The 25,005-nt window shown below is 37.0% G+C and overlaps 1 protein-coding gene across 1 annotated transcript in view; it reads right to left on the bottom strand.

Annotated features, from left to right (window-relative positions):
* The window catches only part of LOC118188116 (nose resistant to fluoxetine protein 6-like), an 82,960-nt gene that overhangs the window by 3,844 nt on the left and 54,111 nt on the right, over positions 1-25,005 (bottom strand). The window contains exons 11-14 of the mRNA XM_085827414.1: positions 20,710-20,859; positions 16,431-16,557; positions 7,092-7,266; positions 5,142-5,284 (exon numbers count right to left, since the gene is read on the bottom strand). Coding sequence (XP_085683540.1) covers positions 5,142-5,284; positions 7,092-7,266; positions 16,431-16,557; positions 20,710-20,859 — 595 coding nt within the window. The remainder of the gene's footprint in view (positions 1-5,141; positions 5,285-7,091; positions 7,267-16,430; positions 16,558-20,709; positions 20,860-25,005) is intronic.

Genomic DNA, 25,005 nt, shown 5'->3' with positions numbered 1-25,005 from the left:
CAGGGAGTGACATAGCGTTTAATGACCGTTGAACGAATGCCGTTGATAGACGACTGGAAAGTTTAGTTTTGCTATAATTTTATTGGATTCAAATTACTTATTTATACAAATCACAAACCGTAAACATACAATAGTTGGGTCATCCATGTAAAACAGTGTAATACACACCTCTCGACATTGAAAATACAACACCTAGAAGGAGTGGTCAGAAATTTATGCAAATTTTAGAGTAGACGCACGTCACTGAGTTATGCGAATGATGTGAAATGCACAACTCTCCGATGCATCTGAAGTAAGATATAAGGGAAGGAACGTGAAAAATGGGCAATATTCTTGTCGCTATATCTGCCAGATGAATTATCGAAGAAAGTTGATTTTTGTCGCGGAGGATACGTGTAATGGGAGAGAATGCCAAGCCGCCGTCAACGAAGGCATTTCCACCCGCCCCAGACGGACGATTTTTACAAGGGGTATGGTGATCGTACTGAGAAGGGCGGGTTGGTTCTTACGTCAAATCGCAGCTAATACCCACATGGGTGCGAGCACAGTGCATCAGCTATGGCGAACATGGCTGGAACAAGAAAATGTGGGAAGAAGGAGGGGTGCAGGTACAGCCAGAGTGACGTCAGCACGCGTGAATCGACGCATCCGCCGACAAGCTGTGGCGGTCCCGCAAGTCACTTGTACCGCGATTCTGCAGCATGTGCAAGATACCCTGAATGTTCCCGTGTCGACCAAAAACCATTTCCCGTCGATTGGTTGAACGTGGCCTGCACTTACGGCGTCCGTTAAGGAGACTGCCATTGACTCCACAGCATAAACGCCAACGTTTAAAATGGTACCGGACTGGAGCGATGTGGATGACAGAATGGCGAAACGTCGTGTTCTTAGATGAGACACGCTTCTGTTTATCCAGTGACAGTCCCCGCATACATGTGTGGCGTCGACGTGGGGATAGGTCTAATCCGGCAGTAACTGTGGAACGCCCCACCGCGCGACAACGTGGCATAATGGTTTGGGACGCTATTGCCTATGATTCCAGGTCACTTCTACTTCGTATTCAGGGCACTATGACGGCCCAACGATACTAGGATAACGTACTGCGACCGGTGGCAATCTCCTACCTTAAAGGGCTTCCTAATGCAATTTTTCGGCAAGATAACGCCCGACCACACAGTGCTCGCATCTGCCAACATGCTCTGCAATGTATACAGATGCTTCCCTGACCACCGTACTCTTCTGATCTGTCACCAATCGAACATGCGTGGGATGTGATTGGACGCCGTTTGTAGACTCTGCCCCTGCCTCGTGCATCGCTGTCCTTCACAGTTTCTTCGTCCATCGCTGTCCGCGGTGGTCCTACATCCTACTGAGCCGACGCCGTTTTCGCTCTGTATTCTGACTATCATTTTGAAATAAAGATCACTAATTGCTGCTTGCTGTCTCTGTCTTTTTTCCAAATTTCATCATTTTCTGACCACTCCTTCCTGGTGTTGCATTTTCAATGTCGAGCAGTGTGTATGCCGATAACATAATTTACTTAAAAATAAATATTAAAACTGTAGTTAACTACGTTCTAGCGACAGAATTCGATCGTGACGATAACGCTAAATTATGCTGCCAACGCAGGGCAATGAATAAATATAAACTTATTACGAGAGACCATCTAGCGGAATACCACTTCCAGTTATTTATTTTTAAATGACACCAGTAAAATTGGTTGTTATTTTAATCACCCCTATCGTCTGCAGTATTGTAAGCATTAGTATATCAATCCTGTAGAAGGTACTAATATTCAAGCAACTGAATCATGCTAGAGGGTTTTGAAGCTAAAGCTTCAACACAAATTGTAATGTATCACAACGCAAATTCTTCCACGTTACCTCGCAGAAGCACGGAAAACTGTGATTAAAAATGATGACTATGTTTTGGCCTCGCTACGCGACAATCATAATGCATACGGTTGAACGACTCATAAAATGGGGCCCTTTTAAGGGCCCCTCTTGCTTTTGTTTTGTAGAGTTGGAAGAAATTAAAAATTAATGAAATAAAAAAATTAATAGATTATTAAATTAATGGAATCATTTCCAATTATATATTCTTAATTATTTTTTGTTTATTATTATATTTATAAGATAGCATCTTAGAGGTGCCATCTAAGAAGTAAAGAACTCATTAAGAGTGATACATCGCATACTACATCATTATCGATAAATATTTGTGTACAACAGTATGTGCTGTCTTCCATTTCTGCACACTCTGTACAAAAAAAAAAAAGGGGTGGGGCAGTTCTATATGTTCTACTCGGTCGAAATTTAGCTTTCGTTTTTCATGTCTCAAAAGCGCGACTTAGTTATGTGTTAGATTTATACAGACGCTGCTTACACATTTCTTAGACGAATTTGCTCTGCTATTAAAAAAAAAGTCACCTGCTTGGAAAATTTATTAACTGAAACTATATTTTTGAAAGTACAAATTATCGTATGCTATTTGACAATTTTGTTTTCATTCAAAACGGCGCTTTTAATGATGCAATGGATGGAAGGTTATGTTTGTGCTCTTTCCAAAGAAAATTATTGGTATTTAGTTATTAAAAAACTGCTGTAAAAGCCATAATTTTTCGGTAACCAAAGCAGCGATCGATCGATAATATTGTCAATAAGAAAGGGAAAAATGTATAGCAATGATGATCAAGAAGAAACAAAATTCGATGATACGCCTGAAGATATAACGGAAGACGAACATGACGAATTCTTCATGTTTTCTGATAATGAAAATGTTTAATTTCATAAGGTATGTTATTTCTTTTAAATAAGCAGTATTTTACAAATCTAATTTTTTCTTTAAGCTATCGTGTTTTTATTCGGCGTATATCGCGCATCCGTAAATTTCGGTCCTATTTCTTGTATTAAAAGTGCGAGATATACGCCGGAACATACGTAGACCTTTGGAGAATCCAAATGCGCAAAAATCCAGCCGTGATACATCAGCAGATTTAGTAGGTTGGTGAGTGAGTGAGAGTCCTTGATACCCATTTCTTGCTCCATATTTTTCCAGGAAATTAACAGTGGACTTTGAGGTGTGGCTGCTTGTTTTGTCTTGACGTAGTTCTACTGATTGATGGCACTGTGGATAAGCAGAAGACCTGAAAATTGGGTATAAAATATGTTCCTGACAATAACGGAGTTGATCTCAACATTTTTCTCCACTCTCTTTAATTTGACGCTATATGAAAAATCAGCAACAATTATCAATCCGTTTAAAAAACTTTCTTTAGATTCTTTGAACCGTGTTTTAAGGTTGTTTTCTCCTCTTTGATGATAATAAATGGATCTCTTTTCGTAGCAGTCATTTAAATAGATTAAAGATTCATGGACCGTGATAAAATGTTTTAATTTTTGTCTGGAGAAATATTTCTCACAAAGAATTCTGTAGCGCGTTCTGCGTTCAGCGATATGTCGTAGAGAAAGACGATGCACACGAGTATTTTTCTCCTTTTTAAGATTCAGATAAGCAATAATTTACAGTTAAAACTTTGCATTTTAATGATTTTGTAACTGCCGTTTGATTCGGCGGGTTTTCTTTCAACATTAAAAAAATCTTACCTTGCAGCATTCGAAACATTCCGTCTTTTGATATGTATTACTCTTTGGATATCTATTTGGAAAATTTTTCCACTTGAAACCAAACTTGGAATTTTTTTTTTCCTTCTTTTGGCAGTATCGCCTATCAGAGTATTAGCTATCGAAAAACCATGGCTTCACAGCGTTTTTTAATAGATGGAAACGAATAATTTTCTTCGAAAAGAGCACAACCATAACCTTCTATCTATTGCTTCTTTAAACGCGCCATTTTGCATGAAAACAAAATTGTGAGGTAGCAGATGATAATTTATACTTTCAAAAACATAGCTGCTGTTAAAACAAATTTATAAGCAGACAACGTTTTTTAATAGCAAGGCAAAATCGGCTAAAAAATGTACGAAGAGCCTCTGTTATTGAACGAGGGTAGAAAGGGTTTTGGTTGGACTTTTTCCAAGCTCTAAGAAATAAATATATGTTAAAGACATTGAAGCCTACAGTTTCTAAGCTGTGTATTCAAAGTGTATAGCTGATTTCCAATTGTATTTTAAAAGAACTATCTTTTCCTCCGATTCTGTCTGATTTTCTGAAACCTTACAATAGCTAAGGCAGCGGTCTCAAGGAATTTTATGCCACCGACAAGATGTTTCAATTATGTATGCATATACGGTGTTGGAAATATTTCAAAATTTTAGTTACTTGTTGTTCGAATTTACATTATTTTCATGCCCATTAAAAACGAACATGAATGATTTATCAGAAAATCTATAAATAGAGCTAATTAATTTACACTGGGCTATAAAACGTATTCAGAGATGTGAAGGTACAGATTTTATTAACTTTTATTTTCGCTTATCATAAATTAAATAAGCTCAACTATGAAATTTTTGCATTAAGAATAATTGCTTCGCTTGGAACTGCATCTATATGTGAACAGCTATTTTTCACAGTTGAAAATTATTACAAAAAGCTCCCGATTGATCTATGAGCATCTACAATCCTGTGATGAAATTAATTTGTAGTAATTTCTGTCCAAGGCTATAAACTTTATCGAAATCGAAATGCCATCAAGTTTCAAGTTGCAGTGAGAAATATAGAAGCTTATAATTACGTATAAACCCTTAAATTAAAGTAAATAATTTAATGGTTAATTAAACATGTTAGAAAGTGTCGTTCTAAGAATTTATATTTGAATTACAAAGTGAAATCAACAAAAATGTCTAACAGGTAACAAACTTTATATTTCGGATAAAAACAAATATAAATTCGAATTTTTTCCCTTTGCGATATTATCATTCTTTTTTAATATATGTTTTGATAAATGTTTAGTAAACGAAATTAAAAATTTATTTAAAATATTTATTATTTTATTAATATTTTTTATTTTACTAAAAAAATTATCTGGCTCATTAGTTGTTATCAGATCGTGCGCACGGCCAGTATGCAGTATGAGCTGGAAACCCCAAGCTCAGGAATGCAAATAATTTGGGAATTAAGCTTTTTTAAAGTATCCGTATACATTTTAAGATTTTAAAATTACAGTTATATTTTGATACAAACCATGGTTGTATGGGAGAAAGTCAGAAGACTTCGGAGCGATGAAAAATAAAAACCCTGAATCACAGGATGAATAAGATAAGCGCAATATGTCAATCTGCTCAGCGGTATGAAAAGCTTGTATGAAAGAATACCATCAACAACAGCTGAAAATAAAACGAAAAAAAAATTAATTTACTATTCTAAATTTCATGTAATATATAAAAATTAAAGACTGGACTTTCTAATCCTAGACCCCCAAAAGGTCTTTCGTAAGGTTAGAAATCTACTCACTTTTTCATATTCTAATGGTTCGATACATAACTTAGACTAAAGACTTTGAAAATATAAATGGATCTTTTCGTTACAAACAAGCTCCAAATGATCATTTAAAGAACTATGGTCCCTACAGAACGATAAATTCGCCACCGCTAAATGAAATACGTTTTTCTTATTTCTTACGAAATAAATTTCTTATTTTCAAAATAAATTTTAGTAATAAATGCATTTTTAAAGTATGTCATAAAATTTTGTATTTTGTTTATATTAAAAAAAACTAGCCTTGTAAGATCTGTCTCTGTTATTCCACATAAACTAAATTAGATCCTACAATGAACCTAGCGAATTCTCGCACATGCGTGAATCAATTACCAGTACAGAAGAAGGGTGAAAAATAACCCTTTAATTTAATTCAAAACGATGCGTGAATCAATTACCAGTACAGAAGAAGGGTGAAAAATAACCCTTTGATTTAATTCAAAACGATTAACAGAAAGACACGATCTTTGTGCTTTACAATGGCACCGTCAACTTGGTGAAACTGAAATGTAGAATATAATTCAAGTCGAAATCTAAAATAGAATAGTGCTGGATTAGCGCGTTAAATTGCACCCAGCAGGTTGACTCACAAAAACCTAACAGGCGTGATGATATGATAATCCGAAATGGCCAAGAGGCTTACTAGCGTAACAGCGAGAAAGCAACGAAACGTGCGCTGGCTAGCAAAAACACGCTCTGAATAAACTTAAAATTCACCTGTTTAAATGTCCCCCCTTTTTTTTGTGTGTGTGTGTGTATGTGCGTCTAGAAATCTTTTATTACAATCGAAATGAGTTGATGACGAAAGTGGTTTCTTCTTCAAAGAATCAAGTTGACGCATGTAGACCTCTAACGAAGAAGATTCAAAATGAACTTTATTAACAATCAGTAAGAGCGTTCATGTAAAAAAAAAAAAAAAAAAAAAAAAAAACATTCTTACAGTTTCAGTGGGCTTACATCACCTACATCTTCTCGCGTGGCACCGACACCATACTCTTAATTTTCTGAAGAGAATTCAGAATTCCATGTTTAGTCACTTTTCCATATTTACTAGTTACTCTTGCACGTTAGTAGTTACTCTTCTTGAATTCCATGTTCAGCATTTAGCATTGAAATAATTCTCCTCTCTTTGCATTTGCTTTGATTTTAAACAATTTTGAATTTTTTTTTTTTTTTAATTGAACTATTGCTCAGATACCGTTTTTTCATCAAGTTATGCTGAGGAATGGAAGTCCAAGACTCAAGGATTTTAATCCTCAAGAAATTTAACTCAAGAAAGACTCAAGAAATTTAATTATACTTCATTTACTAAATTTTATTTGATATGCAGATTTGAAATTTCGCTTTCTTTTAAAACTTCAAAAACTATGTAAAACGGATATATATATATATATATATATATATATATATATATATTTTACATTCACTATTCAGAGAACGTTTACGATGGCTCAGGTATTAACTAGAGAATTAAGAACTTGATTTAAAAATATTACACTAGGAAAACTTTTGGAAATTTTATCTTTAGTCAAAAAAGTAGTTATTGAATGTCATGAACAACGTTAAGACCCTGTCCAAAGCTATTTAAGTTAAACATTAATTACAATACTTAATTTATATTAAAATTAAACTATTGAAAAAATATTATGTACAGACCTGCTTGTTTTGTAAGGCAAACATAAATAACCCAAGATAATCCTATAGCAAAGCATATTCGATTAAAAGCATTGTAGAAACTAGCTGCCAATACTGATGGATTTGTCTTGTACAAGCCGTATACAGCAGTTAACGTAAGAGTTGAAGCTACTACCCATCCACAACTTAAGATGATCTAAAAAATAAAAGAAAATAAAGCGTCATTTAACAAAAACATTATGCATGTTGTAACATGTTTAGAAAACACAACGCATTTAGTTTGAAGAATCAAACAGTTAAATAAAACAGTTTTTGTCATGGAAAAAAGAATGACATCAAGTCACTCAACATCTTTAACTAACAGCATTGTTAAAGTTGCCGTCGGAAGAATGGTTAGTGATTCTGACTGTTGTACCGAAGGGCGGAATGGATGTTGTTTGTCCGCCCCTTCATATGGGAAAAAGGTGGCCCACTTATTAGGTGCCTCCATAATAATGTGACAACCGCTTTCGGCTTTAGTAGTCACCAACGCCTATAAATGGCTAGAGCCCGCCATTAGAAACAATATATATATAGTTTCCAAAGGCGTATATGCACAGGAAAACTTCTGTCGTTACTGCACCTGTCAAGAGATAATAGTTTTTTACTGATGACATTAATGATCAATTAAAAATAGCTCAAGAACTAAGAGATAAATATGCATTCTCGTCAACACAAAGGAATTCCACAAACTATAGAATAATTTTTAAGGAACTGAGAGCTTTAAACGCATCGGGGATTTCCCGCTTCGTCTTTTTCCAGATTGTTTCATCTTGTGGTCGAAATTGTTCTGACCCATCCGCTGCTAACCTTGCTGATAGAATCTTTCCCTATTTATCATCTACTTACCCCATCCAAAGAATATGTTGGCCAGGTTTGGTACATCCCAGAGGGAGAAATTCTCGCCAACAGGGTCCATTGCCAAATCTCTTGGCGAATTTCCATCTTCTTTCTAGCGGTGTATGAGACAAACTGGTTTACATTACGTCTATGGAGCCTTTCCTTAGACATAGACGTTCTTTGCCCCATCCCATCCAGTACTATTCGTAGAGGAAAGACTAAATCTTACCCTATTCACCTCATTTTCAAAAAATTATTGCTGAGAGAGTCATTTGTTGAGACAGTTAATATTACGTGACGACTGCCCATTGACTTTGCAGAGGCTTTTGTGTCTATTCTCCTTTCCCACCTACTATTCCATACCAGATTAAGTTTGTAGTATCGAATTTTTTAGTATCGAATTAGTGGCATATGAATGAGATAGAAAGAGTATTTAAAGAAAGGTTTCGCGTATCTCAGTAGGAAAACTTAGGAGTCCTTAGTGGCGAGTGTTTGCCGTCTCGCTACTTCGTTGCGTAGCTAACTACGCTCGTCTGTATTGTGGGTGCCTGCTGATATTCGCCGGTTAATTTAATTAAGGGCCAACTTATTAGATAATTATGTACAGCTTCGGCTAAGTTAAGTTTAGTTTAGCATTAGATTAGTTTCTTATCTTGAGTTAAAGCACAATTGGAGACTTGTCTGTAAAAGGGGCCATCTGTATTCTTAGTTTGAGATAATAAGGGGTAAAATTTCTACGTTCTACGGCTGCTCCCTTTTGAGTTATGCAAGATATATACGTGCAGTCGTCACAAAAAATCTCTTCTGAATCCATTTTAAATTCATTTTACAATCCTTTTTGGAAAAAAAAGAGTCCTTTATTCTGTCAATACGTACAGATATCCCACGAAAACATCGTTGAAATGGATTCGAGAGCAGTCAAAATGGATATTTTCGTTGAAATATGATACCCGAAATTTTTTCACGATTACAATACTTCATAGAAGGAAGTAAAAAGATGTACTTTTCTTCACTGAATCGATTTTGTAACCTAATTTACAGAATTTTTGTATACAATTTTTTATATTCTTTGAGTTATATTTTATGTTTTTTATGCTTTATAGGAGAACCGATTATTTCTTCTCAATTTGTGTTTTCGGGAAGTTAAATAAGAAAACGAAAAAATTAATGCACGATTTTTAATAGCTCCGATAGTAAACTACTGAAAGGACAATTGTCATGCTCAATAACATTTTGTATAAAACTTAACAGTTTTTTTGCAAATCCGAAACGTGAAATAAACAAAAGTTTAAAAAAGAGCTAGCATGAAACTTCATCTGAATTATTATAGAGCAGGAGTTCTCAATCAAAGGGGAGAAATTTCATAATTTCAGGGGGAGTCAGCCTTTTTACCTGTTAAGTATTTAGGTTTACTCTGAGAAAGTAAAAACTACTTTTATTCAAGTCTTGGTACTTACCAATACTTTCTATTCTATACTTTTCCTTGCTTAATTTATAAAACACATTAAAAATAATTTAAATCTCAATAAATGGTAGGTGTATTTTTTGATTTCTGGAAAGGATGGGACGGATGGTGTTCTAGCAATGGTAAAAGGGAGTATTGAGCAAAATAGTTAGAGAACCACTGCTATAGATTTATTATGTTTACTGTTTTCGAACCATTATAAAAAATTTTTTTATGTGTTTGCTATACTTTGTCAGCCCGAATCATAGTTGTCTTTATTCCATCAAATTGTTAACTGTTGACTTATATTTAACTAATGTGGTCAGCCACATTGCAGTAATGGCATAACTGTTAATATTAATTAATATTTTGTAGTAAACAGCATAACCATTACTAGAAAGGAGGAGCTGATTAGTGCTAAATTTATCAAACCAGCGTTAGATCCTTTACATAAATTAGTACATAAAATCTGCTCCTGCACGTCATTATCTCTTAAAATCTTGGCTATCAATTTATTGTACTCGGACACTGAACACGACTCAGTACTCTTAGTTACATGTTTCTTAGGTACAGGTTACAATTCATTCTGTTGTCTAAATTAGAAATAGTTACGAGTGCCGTGCTGTCAGGACGTGTATTTGTCGCTCCGCCGTTTTGCCTAATATCAGCAGAAGTTCTCAACGTACCGTTGTAAAAGTAGTTTCTACGTGTAGCTAACATCATCAGGAGTACACATATATAAAAATTATGTCATTACGACATTTAGTCGTTTTTTTTATGGAACTTCAAAGTTTTTAACACTATCATTCACGACTTGGAGCCATTTTCGCCGTGTTCCTCAACTTCGCAGCCCGTGGATACACCGACGGACGTCCTAGCAGCCGGATTTTTACATAGCCGGATAGAGGATCATCTCAGCAGTATTTTGATATAAGTTTCATCAAGATTGGATAATTGGTTGAATAATTATGCAGAAATTACTCATTTAATTTAGAGCTTTTTTTCGCTCACGCTGCATTTTCGACCGTTAGGTGCCACCTTCCCCCCCCTCGGGGTAGCGCGTTTTCATCAAGGACATTCGCAACGGCTTTCCTTTTATGAAGTGGACACTTTATTAGCTGCCTGCTAATTAATTTCCTAATTTCTGTATCATGCTGGAATAAACGGCAATCTTCATCATCTATCTTCAGAAGCAGAAGTTTCAAATTTTGGTCGTGATCGGCCCACTGGTTCCAAAGATATAATTTTTTTCGACATTTATTAACTTAGAATTTTCAGACTGCAAAATTGCGTAGTTTGACTTCCTATTACAGTGCAGTGTTGTGTTTCAGTGTCTATGTGCCTCTGGATTACTATGGAATACCTTTATACAGATGAAGGACAGATGAAATACTGCTGCCAAGGTAAGAAAATTTGACTTTTTCCCGTATTCCAGATAGAAAATTCAGCACGAAACGCAGTACTGCACAGAGAAACTTAGATCCTTTCCCATACGATGAGTGACACAGATTCCTCCACTTACTCGAGAGAATTTGTTTTGCAAACATTCATTACCTCGGACATAAGCTATAATGAGAAGATTGATAAACTCACTGACGAAATTAAAAAGATCGCAACTTCCTTTCGAGGTGGCAAAAATATTCTACCCCTAGGCTTCCGAAAGCAACTGATAGACACTGTTGAAGCCTTCCGAATTCTGGCTTTGGGAGTATCTGAGTATATCCCACCTCCGGATACCGTCGATAAAGCAGTCAACACATCGAGTATTTTCGCGTGTGAACTAGCAAGTCAACAGCAACACATCACAGCTGCACCTAATCTAGCGCAAAAGGCAACAGACAATCGAAAGTCCTACGCAAGTGTAACGGCGCAAAAGCCTAAACACACCTTGCTGATCTACCCTAAAGACCCGTCCACAACATCCAGGAAAGTGTTAAAAGAAAAATTGACTGCTGAATTTCCGTTACCCACATTGGGAGTTCAAGTAGCAGCATTAAGATACATTCCGCAGGAAGGACTTGCAGTGGATTGCCATACAAAGGAGGACATTCACGCACTCTCGGAAAAACTGCAGACTGAAAAGGCTAAGGAATTCTTGCAAACCAAGATCCCAAGCACAAGGCTTCCCAGGGTTGCTATACACAATATCCCATTAAGCGTTACACAGGAGGAACTTGGACGAGTCATCAGTTTAGAACTCCATATTAACAAGAATAATGCCAAAATCCTGTACAGGCTCAAAGAAAGGAGTAACACAGTCAAGTGGATTGTCGAATGTAATCCCGATGCCTTCCAACAATTCATGCGCTCCAGAAAACTACTCATCGGCTGGCGGGCACATCGAATCTCAGAGTACTTCAACACTAAGAGGTGCTACCGCTGTCAAGCATTTGGCCATACCCAGCAGGGATGCCAAAATAAAATCTATTGTGCATACTGCTCGGGGAATCATGCAATCAAAGACTGTCAAGCCAGACGAGCCACATGTATCAACTGTGCAGACAGTAACTACCGCAACCGAGACAATAAAGCTTGCGACCATCCAGCATATGATGTTGCCTGTCCAACATACACGAGATACGTCGAACGGATCAAACGCAGCACTATCTATGAATAGTCCATCTGCTACTAATGCTAACAACAACACGCCTGTAATCCAATCTAATAATAACAATAATCATATGCAGATTCTCTCTCCACATACTATACCTCCATCAAGCAGGAACATAGGTACACTAAGCACAAGTATCATCAAATGCCTGCAAATCAATCTTCAAAGGGCTGAGGCAGCAACATCTCATGTCCTCACGCAAGTTATTTCCAACGACGTAGACCTCGTAATCATGCAGGAACCATACTGTAGAGAAGGTCACGTCGCAAGCTTACCTATTGCATGGAAAATATACCAAAAGGAGTCCCCGACGGCAGATCTTGCTCCTAGAGTAGCAATTGCCTGCTGCAACCCCTCATGGACACCACAAGTCATCAAGCTGCATAGGGATTATGTCGCCATTCTAATCATTTTTGAAAATATGCTATTTATCCTTACTTCGGTGTATTCACCACCAACAGATGCAATTGGCAGCACTGTCGCCCACATAAGCGAAACAAGTAGAAAATTTCCAAACACAGCTCAAGTCATAGGAGGCGACTTTAATGCCCATCATATTATATGGGGGTATAGTACCACAAATCCAAAAGGGCAGGAGCTTGAAGATTATATTGCGGCAAACAATTTACAATTGCACAATACAACGAATGCACCACCTACATTCGATAATTCGTACAATCAAGGATGGCCAGACTTAACGATCTCAACTTATGATATTGCTAACAACATACATTCATGGCATGTCTCAGACTCTGAAAGTTGTTCAGATCATAAATACGTAGAATTTACTATACAAACAGATACCACCATTTCTATAATTAAACGCCGCTATAGGCTGCCAGGTAACAAGGTTAGACAATTGACCCAGGCCTTTACTCGTCTCCTGCAAGCAAAAGAATTGCAGCTAGAATCTTGCAACAACTCAGAACACCTTGATTCCCTTGCACAAGGACTTCTAGAGGAACTTAATGAAATATGTCAACAAATTTTACCCCTCCGTACAACCAAGAAATTACAAGGAATCTCTTGGTGGACCGGCGAACTAAGGCAACAAAGACAAAAATGCAGAGCTTTGCGCCGCAGACTAAGAGGCAACGTGGACGGAGAGACCAAAGCACAGATTCTGACTACATACCGGCAAGAGCGGGCTAAATATAAGAAGAATATTCTCGCTGCAAAAGTGACAAGCTGGCGTACCTTCTGTAACAACAATACGAATCCCTACGGGATCTTACATAAGATTGCAACACAGAAGGTATTCAAACCAGCACAAATTCATGCACAGGTTCCAACAGCCGGTCTTTCAACAAACCCATCGGGGTTTACAGCTGCCACCCTTCTTGACGAAATTTTTGCAAAGGACGATCCGCATGAAGATACACTGGAACAACGTGCAGTGCGAAACAATACAACTATCCCAGATACGCCAGATGATTATGCTTTCTCAGCAAAAGAAATCGCTCATGTATTTCGCTACCTACCCCTGAAAAAAGCCCCAGGACCGGATGGCCTGGACTATTCAGTAATTAAAGTTGCATATAAAGCCAATCCAGATTTCTTCACTAAATTCTTCAATAAATTACTTCAGGCAAAGCTCTCCCAACCGTATTTAAGAAGGGACAGGTAGTCTTGTTCTTGAAAAAATTCAAAAATCCAGCTGAACCGCGGTCTTACAGGCCAATCTGCTTGTTGTCTGCACTGGGCAAAGTGTATGAAAAGCTGATTGTCAATCGACTTCGTCACCATCTGCACAAGACCAAATATCTAAGTGTCAGACAATTCGGTTTCCGCATAGGATCTTCCACCGTTCAAGCCCTTTCAACAATCAAGGATTGCATCCAGAAGAATAGAAATGATAATATGCATACGGCTTTCATTCCGATTGACCTGGCAAGCGCATTTGATACTCTGTGGTGGCCAGCAATCAAACAAGCTTTACGCAATGCAAAATGCCCGACCAACCTTTATCTAACAATCACAAGCTACTTACAAGATCGTATGTTAATAATGTCCCACGATGCAGGTGTTTCATCCAAAGCCCAAGTGAGAGGTTGCCCGCAAGGCTCTTGCGCGGGGCCCCTCCTATGGAACATCACATTTAACGAAGTGCTCGCTGCAGACTGGCCCGCACACACGCGAGTTGTCGCCTACGCAGATGATGCTGCACTCCTGGTGCGAGGACGCACACGCAACGAACTGGAGAAAAACGGCACAGAAGTCTGCACACTTTTTGCTGACTACTGCACTCGACTTAAGCTTCAAATATCAACAGAAAAGTCAACAGCGTTAATCATTCCAAGGCCAGGAACAAATCCAACAAGACGGCCCTGTATTAAATTAAACGGGAGAAATATTAAGTTCGTTAAAAATCTTAAATATCTAGGAGTAACATGGGACTCCGGTCTAACCTTTATTCCTCATATACAAGACCTTCGTGTTAAAACATCTCGAATAGCGAGAACAGCGCGCCAATTTCAGGGCAAGAATTGGGGTCAGAGCCCCCATTTTCAGAAACTGTTATATCTCACAGTTGCAGAGAAAATCGCATTATATGCAGCCCCAATCTGGGCAAACCCAATGGGAGCCAGGAAAATCCGTCAACTATCAGCCTTGCAAAGACCTTTTGCGATAAACCTATGCAAAGTATATCGAACTACAGCCACAAATGCAGCACAGGTACTAGCTGGTATCATACCACTGCATATCAAAGCCTTAATGGAATCTGCATATGCCCAACTGATCCACTTGCGCCGAGATGCGACATTTGGAAACACTACCTATAGCCCAGTCCAATATGAGCATCGGGGTGACGTATTGCGTACACATCCCTCAATAAAAGGGACAGGCATACGCACAGTTAAATCCAACTGCCTTCATCGAGACACCCTCACGAAGATATACACGGATGGCTCGAAGCATGAACATGGAGTAGGTAGTGCCTTTATACACTATGATGGTTCCAACACCGAATACACATGGAAAGGACATCTGAAACCGGAAAACAGCGTCTTTCAGGCGGAAGTTACTGCTCTCACAGCAGCGGTACAGCACATACTCAACAACAATATACAGGCAGCTACCATATACACGGACAGCCTTTCAGCAATAAATGCAATAGAAAATCAACACCATGTATCGCCGAGCATCATTAACTTGCAAGACATCCTGCAGCATAATCGTCACACTAAAATTACCATGGTTTGGGTCAAAGCCCACGATGGCAACCAGGGAAATGAAGCAGCTGACCGTTTGGCTAAGGATGCTGCAAGCAATCTCGAAGCACAAGAAATAAATATTCCTGCCCCACCATCCTATCTAAAGCGTCATTTGCAGGGACAAGCAATACGACAATGGCAAGAAGAATGGACTAATGCGGAAACAGGGAGGCGCACCTATGAGCGTATTTCAAAGGTATCAACTGACCGCCTTATCGCCATTGCTCCTTTGGTAAACTACATAACAGGTCACGGGCCGTTCCCGTCTTACTTTCATCGACATGGGATATCAAATACAGACATCTGTGTCTGTGGAGAAGACGGAACGCCAGACCACTACCTATTCAGGTGCCCTCTGACAGATACCATGCATCTTTTCATGCCCACGAGCAACATAACTGCCTACCACCGACTGATAATTAAGCACAAGGGAAGCATTAATGCAATATGTAAAATTATAAAATTTATCGCGGCACTAGGTCAGGATATCTGCCAGCCCATTTAATCAACATAAGGTTTTCCACTGCATTTATCCAGGAAACTACAATTTACACACGCATACCTTATATCTTATACCTAAACAGAACTTAAACTGGTTTGAGAACTCTTGCACAATAGCAAATATTTAATGACCTTTAACGCTGTCATGTGTCTTTATTAGTTCTATACAAGCACAGTATTATAACGACTCTGTAGCATGCCTTCCTATAAGCATCATATCAGCTCTCTGTATCATACGTTTCTATTAGCACTTATTACTCATATACTATCATATGTATCTTTGTCTACCTTAATATTTATTTGCACAATGTGTTTTATTCGTAATATATCTGCTTTGCTATTAGTATCATATCAGCTCTGCACCATGTATATTTATTGGCATCATATTTACTTTGTACCAAGTGTATTTACTCGTTCTTCACCTGTACTGCATCTACTCAGCACCATGTCATTTAATTAGCTCTATATTTGTTCTGCATCATGTATATACATTAATACCATATTTGCACTGGCCATGTAACTTTTTCATTAAGATTCAAATATACTCCCGAGGCAGCCTGATGAGGCTCCAGGGAGTTGTTGCCACTAGATAGTGGAGGACGCGGGGTATATGCCTGTTTACCTATGTTAAACATCAGGCGTCCTCGTCCTCCGTCACCTGTCACCTGTCTAAATTAGAAACAAAAATGAAATCTAGCAAATTTACTTACCCAGTTGTCTTTGCCTCTGTTATTCTTATTGGATTTAAATAAGAAATATCCCAAAAATATTCCAATCAGATATGGACCTATTCTAGTATATGGTTTAGTATACAGTTTGTCAAAGTAATCAGCAAATCTGAAAATATAAGGCATTTATTTAAATAGGAGATACCATATCAAAACAAAAGCGTATAATACTATTTATTCTTATAAAAGAATTCTAGAATACAGTATTAAAATTAATTGAATTTGAAACATAAATTCCTAAGGTAAAAGTAATTGAAATAAGACCCCCCCCAAATAAAAAGGATCTGAAAGCTTTCAGATTTTATATTACGCGAAAAGGGTCGTTTTTTTTAAATTTGTGTGTTACCTTTATTTATTAAATATCATGTCATTCACACGTAAACCATAAAATTAAGTTCAGAATTATCAAAAAATGATTTAAAAAGAGCATATCTTTAGAATTTCCGGCGCGCTAGAGATAATTTTTTTTTCGTACAGTGTTGCAATTACTCATTTTGAAATCGTTGAGTTTGTTAATCAAAAACTCATAAATGATTTACAAAATATGAAATAGATAATAAAACAAATTCCAAATTTGGGCTTCCAGATGTCCAGATTCAGGTGTAAACGTACGTTATTCAACAATGGATGGCTCTACATACCGTTGTTTTACCACAATGCAAGAAACATGCATACATTTATGCAGATTCTTCATTATTAATTTCTTTAAATATAATACAGAGAAGTAATATTTGGCGCAACAATTTGAAAAGTGATTCAGACTTGTAAAGTTTTCGAAGCAAAATGCCAAAACGAAATTAATAGCCCTTCTGGGGTAACGCCCTTTGTGCTATAAGCATCTTTAGGACTGACGGCAATCAAAGACGGATTCAGAAACCAGCACAAGTATGGACGCCACCAATAACTAAACAAGCAAGTTAATAACTAACCAATGAATTAATAACTAAACAGCAAATATAGTTACAAAATACAATTTTATAGTTTGAAATCAAAGCAAGGGTTTGAAGATGATTGTTTTAAAAAATATAACAAGTGGTACACTGGACATCTGAAAATAATAAATCATAAGGTAACTGGCGCACTAATGGGAAAAGGTTCGCCATCCCTTGCATAGGCCATTAGAAGTGGCCAAGGATTCGTCAGATGTAGATATAAAACCAAATACCACAATATGAAGTGCCTTTTGGTGTGAAAAAGAAAATGAAATGCAATTCAAAATGTATTCAAACCTTCTTTGTTATAACAAGCAAATTATTTTTTTCTCTCTTACTTTTTTATTTTTTTATTTTTTTAGTAAGAAATTATTTTATTTTATTTTATTATTTTCTTTATTCATTTATATATTTTTAACGAAAACATTTCAGGAGTTTCTTTTCAAGTTTTACTTTTTTGTGAGAAAGGAATTAATCGCAATTTAAAGTAACAAGCCTTTCTTAATTGTTTCAAAAAACAAGTAAGTTCATAAATTTACTTATTTTTCATTTTAACATACGTCTTTTCAATAAAAACTTTCGTAAGATTCTCTTTTAATATTTTGCCTAAATAGCCATTTGCCAATCTGTATAAAATAATTCGGAAGTTTCATACTTTGCCAAAAAAAACTCCAGACATTCTGTATATTACCTAAACATTACACGAAAAGCCAGCTTTTCAAACACTGTCTATAATATATACAGACAACCCTCGATTTACATGGTATTCGATTTGCATGATTTCTGTTTAACAAGTTGCAGAACAGCGAAATAATTTCCAAGCGGCCTTGAATTTCACTTTAACACATGTGAACCAGACAAATGCAAAATCATATTTATATTATTAAAACCTCCAAACAGATATTAAAAGAAAGACACTTCTCAAAAACCCCTTATTAAAAAAGAGCTAAAAGCAAAAAACAGATAGGAAAAAAGAAAGACGTATTGACACGGTATATCATAGTAGTAAATATAGAAACGCAAGAAAATTCAGAATTCTGCAGAATTGGAAATTTGGTTGTATTGAAAACGACCGAAAATAGAAAAAAGTTTAAAATTTAGAAGGGAATAGAGCAATGACTTGGCTCTATATCAGGGAATTAATAAGGAGCTAAGTAAAGATTTGAAATAATCTTTGATTACGGATTTTATTCAAAAGGTCCTGCCATACAATAATATAATAAATTAGAAAAAACACTGAAACTGAGCAAATAAGCAGTAATTAAGACACAATAACACGCCGAATAAATACTAATTCAGAAGTCAAACAACAAAAATCAGCGTTATACCTACACAATTTTCACAGGACTAGTTTCGATGGTTTTACAGAACCATCATCTTCAGCTGCAAAACCGCAAATGAACAAGATAGGAAATAATGATTAGATAAGATAAGAAAGCCTGGACAAGAATAAGCAAGTGGCGCCATCTGTTGGCGGAACCAGAACTAAAACATAATTTCTCTAAAAGCCGAAGGCAAATTTGGATTGGAATTAGGATCGTTAACTAGAACAGAAAGATTTTTTTGAATGTGAAATGCCTCTAGAAAATCCAGTTCTCCAATGGAAGATGTTTTTTGAATAATTTTGGCAGCAGAAAAATTGAAAGTGTGATTTTCGGACCAACAATGTTGATCAACAGAAGACTTCTGTGTTTCCTTTTTTCTTAAATATGCCTCATGTTCTTTGACGCGAAATTTTAAGGCTCTCTTAGTTTGGCCAATGTAAATTAAACCACACTGGCAAGGAATCCTATAAATACCCCAGGAATTCATATCCGGAATGGGGTCCTTGAGTATAGAAGTTGGAATTTTATTGATGGGAGAATAAACAACCCGAAAGTTAAATTTCTGCAAAATATGTGCAACTTTATAGCTAATTGATGGAAAGAAGGGAATGACAACAGAATTTTTATAATCTCCTAAAATAAGAGTGTGGCTTTTAGTGTGTTGAGATGAGAATTTTTTAACTGCTTGATTAATAATGTTGGGTGAAAAGCCCCTGTCAATAGCTATTGCTTTTAAATAATTTAGTTCTTCATCAAGGGCTAGTTTGGAGGAGCAAACTTGAAGAGCACGGAAAACATAGGAATAAAATGAAGGTAACTTTTGTTTTTGGATTTTCTAGAGGCATTTCACATTCAAAAAAATCTTTCTGATCTAGTTAACGATCCTAATTCCAATCCAAATTTGCCTTCGGCTTTTAGAGAAATTATGTTTTAGTTCTGGTTCCGCCAACAGATGGCGCCACTTGCTTATTCTTGTCCAGGCTTTCTTATCTTATCTAATCATTATTTCCTATCTTGTTCATTTGCGGTTTTGCAGCTGAAGATGATGGTTCGGTAAAACCATCGAAACTAGTCCTGTGAAAATTTTGTAGGTATAACGCTGATTTTTGTTGTTTGACTTCTGAATTAGTAAATAAGCAGTAGTTTAAATATAGCACCAAAAAACAAAAGAAGAACTCAAATGGAGATGAAACCGAATAAAAACACTTTAATTTTAATTTTAAATTTTGATTTAAATAGAATCTTATTGAATTAATGTATTTTTATTTAAAACATGTATATACGTACTTTTCATTAAAAAAAATAAGTAATACTCTTTACACGAAACACTTTCGTATGGTTTTATTAAATTTACTACATGTGTTATTTCTTTTGAATGCGAATTATGGACTGGAATTATACGATTTCAATCTATACGGGATTTCCTAGGAAGTGATCTACCGTGTAAATCGAAGGTTACCTATATATATATATTTATGCAATTAAATTGCTAACTGTCCTTCATTGGTATCTAATGAAAAGGCTTCAGAAAACTTGCAAAGTTGCCACATGAAGTCGCAAGGAATAATTTGATGTGATATTCAAGGTTTTGTAAAAATTTAAAAAGTATAAAAGATCCACTTATAATCCATTTCTAGCATCATTTCTCTTTTCTTTCATTATGTATTTTTTGTGCATTTTGAGTTTTTTTTTTTTTCCTGTTACTCTAGGCAAACAACTAGGAGCCTCGTAACATAACTTAGATTTAGATTTCTGCATCAACACTTATTCTTATAATAAATAAATGTTATAAATTAAAACTGGAGATTTCAAAATCTACTTTATTTCAAATGCATATTCAAAATCTGAAATTAAAGAACATATGAAATTTGAATTTATGTACAGTTAAAGATATATATAACCCGTTAAAACTGAAATTAAATGGCAGAATGGATTTTCTTTGTAAAATCAACGTAAAAGTAATGAAAATCGCAATCGAATCAACATAATTTAGATGTATCTTACTTAGCCATAAAATCTTGAGCTTTAGCGAAATCCATAGAAAGGACTGCGTCGATTCCAGTAATTAATTCATAGTGGTAAGTGATGAAGAAATTTGCTAAACATGTGCCACACAAAAACAGTGCAATAAGCGAATAACCAATTTTCGGCCACCTAGGGAGAAAAATAAGTGTTGAGAATTTGGCGAAATAAAAATACTTATGCTATAAATATTTATGAGATAAGTAATATGAAATAACGCTTGATTAAAATTTCAAGGATATAATACAGGACTACTGCGACAGCAGGATGCTATGTAATTCTGATATCAACCATAAAAAGCTAACTATATTTATACACTTAATTTTAAATTATAATCAAATACCACATTTTAATACATTATTCTGCACTGCATTTAGAATTTCGTGAAATTTTTAGAAAGAAAAATGCCTTTGTTTAAAAAATGCAAACTATATTGCTTTAGCTGACAAGTAAGATAACAATAACCCTCCAAACGTTAAGTCTTTTGGCCTTGAAACCCTAAAGTTTCTAAAAATGTTATGAATATAGGTTGATTATAATTCCAATATACAAGGTTAGTCAAATGTCGTTTACCGTAAGGATTTAAGATAAACTCTTGTAAATACTACATTCAACTAGTTACGAGCCGCGCAGCTGGTGTAGTGGTTAGTGACGCTGGCTGACATACCGATGAGCCGAAGTCCGAATAGCGAAACAGAATGGACGTTTGTAAGCGTATAGTATCTATGTGGCAAAGAGACACTCAAAATACATGGTGGGCCAAACATACTTTCGAAAGGCTGATGGTAGTAGAAGAGGGGTGGGACACTTTTGAACCACCCCTTAGTGTTCCTCTACAAAACTGTGGTGGAACTGCAAAGTTAGTGAACCGCACGGTGTTATACAAGCACGACCAATAATAAAATGTTAGTATACCAACACGACCAATTGGTGCACTCACTTCCACCTCTACCTCTACCTGATTGGTGTTATGATAATTTGCATTGAATTCTTTTCTTTATTCTTTGCAAATATAGAGAATTTAGTGTAAAGGACTTCAAGTTAACAAAGGATGAACAAGTTATATTATAAGTGTTACTTATAACGCTTCATAATAAGCTGTTCTGAGATGAGTTGCAAAGGCAGTAGAATCATTAGATTAATCATTCAGTGGTAGAATATAGTTCTCATGTTTCATGCAATATGTGAAACACGACTGTATTCTTATGATGTACGATATTTGCTTCACCCTGTCTTTACAGGTCGTTTCCCAATCTGACTGACAAATTCAGAGAGTTGATAGTAGCATCAAGAAGATGAAAAATTTCCATAGAACATGGAGTCGCAAACCACATTTAGTGAGAGAAAATCGCAATGAAAGGTGTGACGTCGAATGGAACAAAAGAGACCAATTAACAAGCAGAAAAACCTTCAATTTGAAGTAAAGCAGGATTACAATGCATCAGAGTTCGACGTCAGAAAGGAGACAACGAGACAATTTTATAGGAATGGTTCAAATTTGCGGCCGCGAAGATCAATTTCTCCACTGTAGCCTCAGGCATTTTATATACAAGGTGCATCTAAAACGTTCGGCGAATGGAAGCATAAAACAAATAAAACAAAACATAGAAACAAAAATACCCTTAATCACCCTCAAAGTAACAACCGCTGGCCACAATACACTTATGACATCAATGATAAAACTACTGAAATGAGTCGGCGATTAGCTCTTTTGGGATCGACTGAAACCCAGATGTCACACGTCATAGAATGTCTGGTATGTCTTCAAAACGTCCGCCTTTGATCACTCCCTTGAAGCGAGGGAATAAAAAGAAGTCTTCAGGTGAAAGATCAGGTGAGTACGGTGGATGTGTGATAACAGATGCACGATGATGGGCCAAGAAGTTGCGTACAGGAATCGCAGTATGCGGTTGTGCGTTGTCATGCAGCAGACTCCACTTCCACCTCTGTACGTCTGTGGGCGGACATGTCGAATGCGCAGCAGTAAATGCTTCAAAGCATCTTTATAGAATTCGGCTTTGACAGTTTGCCCTTGCGGGACAAATTCTTGGTTGATCATGCTATTGCTGTCGAAAAACGCAATCAGGATTGTCTTGATTCTGGGCTTCTGCAGGCGACTCTTTTCGGGACGCGGGGAAGCTGGTAAGCTCCATTCCATTGTTTGCCGTTTCCACTCCAGATCGTACTTGTAGTATCAGCTCTTACCTCCTATGACGATGGTTTGCAGAACGGATGAATCTTGGTCGCACGTGTCAGGGAAATCTTACTGGAACAGATCTTGCGCTTACCCAAATCTTGATGAATGATGGTGCTGACACTGTCCTTGCTGATTCTCAAGTCCTCCGATAACCATTGTAAAGACAGTCAGCGATTATCTAAAAGCATCTATCGCCCCCCTCGGTGTTGTCGGTGGTCACATTTGTTCAGAGTGGTCCTGAACGTGATTCGTCATCCATGGTTTCCTTCCCCTCCCGAAAACATTTAAACAAGTCGTAAACGCATTTTTTGCTCACTGTGTCTATTCTGTACACCTAGGCCAACACTGCATGCGTTTCTATAGCGGGCTTTCACAATTTGTAGCAAAACTTAATATTTATCCGTAGCTCCATTCAAATATGATGATGCATTCAAACATACATCGTTCGAGTGCCTATAGCAGAATGTTCTGCCCCGGTTTTTTTGCGCTTCTTGCTACGTGCCGTCTCTTTGTCTCTACTTACGCATGCGCAAGGACGCATTTTTAACTCGTTGTTTATGAGATAGTCATCCATTCACCGAGCTTTATAGACGCACCTTGTACAACAGATTTAAGGTGGCCCCAGAAGGGTTGAGGCTCGGGGAGCGTGGAGGCCAAGCAATAGGTCCACCATGTCCTATCCACCTCCCGGGATTTGTAGCATTGAGGTGGATACGCACCGCAATCGCATAATGTGCTTGTGCCTCATCATGCATGAATTGGCGCACAGTGGCCGGTATTCTCTGCATCAAATCTGGGAGGAGTGCTGCAGGAAAACAAGGTAATTTGGGTCATTGATGGACGCATTTGGGCAGAAGGTACGGTTAGAACAGATGATCTCCGAGAATCCCTGTCCAGATGTTAACATCGACTTATGTTTCACTTTCGACGAGACAGTGCTGTGGGGATTTTCGGACGACTACATATGCGCATTGTGCATGTTAAGCACGCCTTCTGTCGTAAAGCAGTCTTTATCTGAGAATAAAACAATAACGGGAACTGTGAATCATTCCGCGTGGCATCAAGCATGCGTACAAACTCTACCGGAAGCGAGTAGTCGGCATTCGACCTTCTTTACACGGAAGGTCTTTACATTCCACACCATTTTATGACGAATACCCATTACAGCTGCAACCGATCGCGTATTGGTCGACGGGGAAACGACAAATTGCTGCAATGAACGGTTTTCTGCTTCGAGTGTGAGCACACTGTGTTCTTGCCCTGCATTACGCTTCGTTATTTGGAAGGACTCCATCTCACGCAGCCATCGATCGATATTCGTGAAGACGATATGGTACAGAGAACACCTCCTCGGATATTACTTTTGGTACATCCTCTGTGCTAGGCGTCCATTGCCACATGTTCGGCTGTAAATCAGATGCATATCTGCAAATTCCTTGTTCGTGTAATCAGACATGTTGTTTTCAAATGAAGTTTTAGACCCGCAAATTCTGCTAATGCCCACTAATGAATACTTGCTCGCTGTTTTATTTTCCCAATACGCATAGGGAATTTGCACAAGAGAAGGTTTCTTCTTGGCCGCTGCTTTTATTTTCCCCATACGCATTGGCATTCGAAAAGGTTTCTTCTCGATAGTAGTGCTCCTAACCCTCCAATTTGTTTGGCCGCTTTCTTCGTAGGCTCACAGCACTATCGATATCTATTTTTCTCATTTTCACCCACTAAACATGTTTTGCGATCCCATGTTCCATGCTAATTTTTTATCCTCTTGATACCTACTATCATCTCTCTGAATTTGTCGGTCGAATATAGAAATACCCCGTATAATTGAAATTTTCAGGTTGATGTTATAAAAAATGTCTGATATGGACCACTTGAGACTTCCTTTTTACGGGCTATTAAATTATACACATTTTTTTGCCGCACTTCATTTAAACTAACTTCTTCGAATTATTCTAAATAAATTAACCGATTGCTGGAGTCCAGTTGAAAATGATTTGCCTCAAAAACTGCAGATTTTGAAATTAAATATGCCGCTCAGTTTTTGACGTACGGGAGTCAAACTTCTTACAATTTTATTT

This window comes from Stegodyphus dumicola, chromosome 12 (genome assembly GCF_044657685.1).
Source record: "Stegodyphus dumicola isolate Sdum_Otavi_A_Nest chromosome 12, ASM4465768v1".
Lineage (NCBI taxonomy): Eukaryota > Metazoa > Arthropoda > Arachnida > Araneae > Eresidae > Stegodyphus > Stegodyphus dumicola.
Note: the sequence above shows the minus strand (reverse complement) of the source record. Positions and strands in the feature narration are given on the sequence as shown.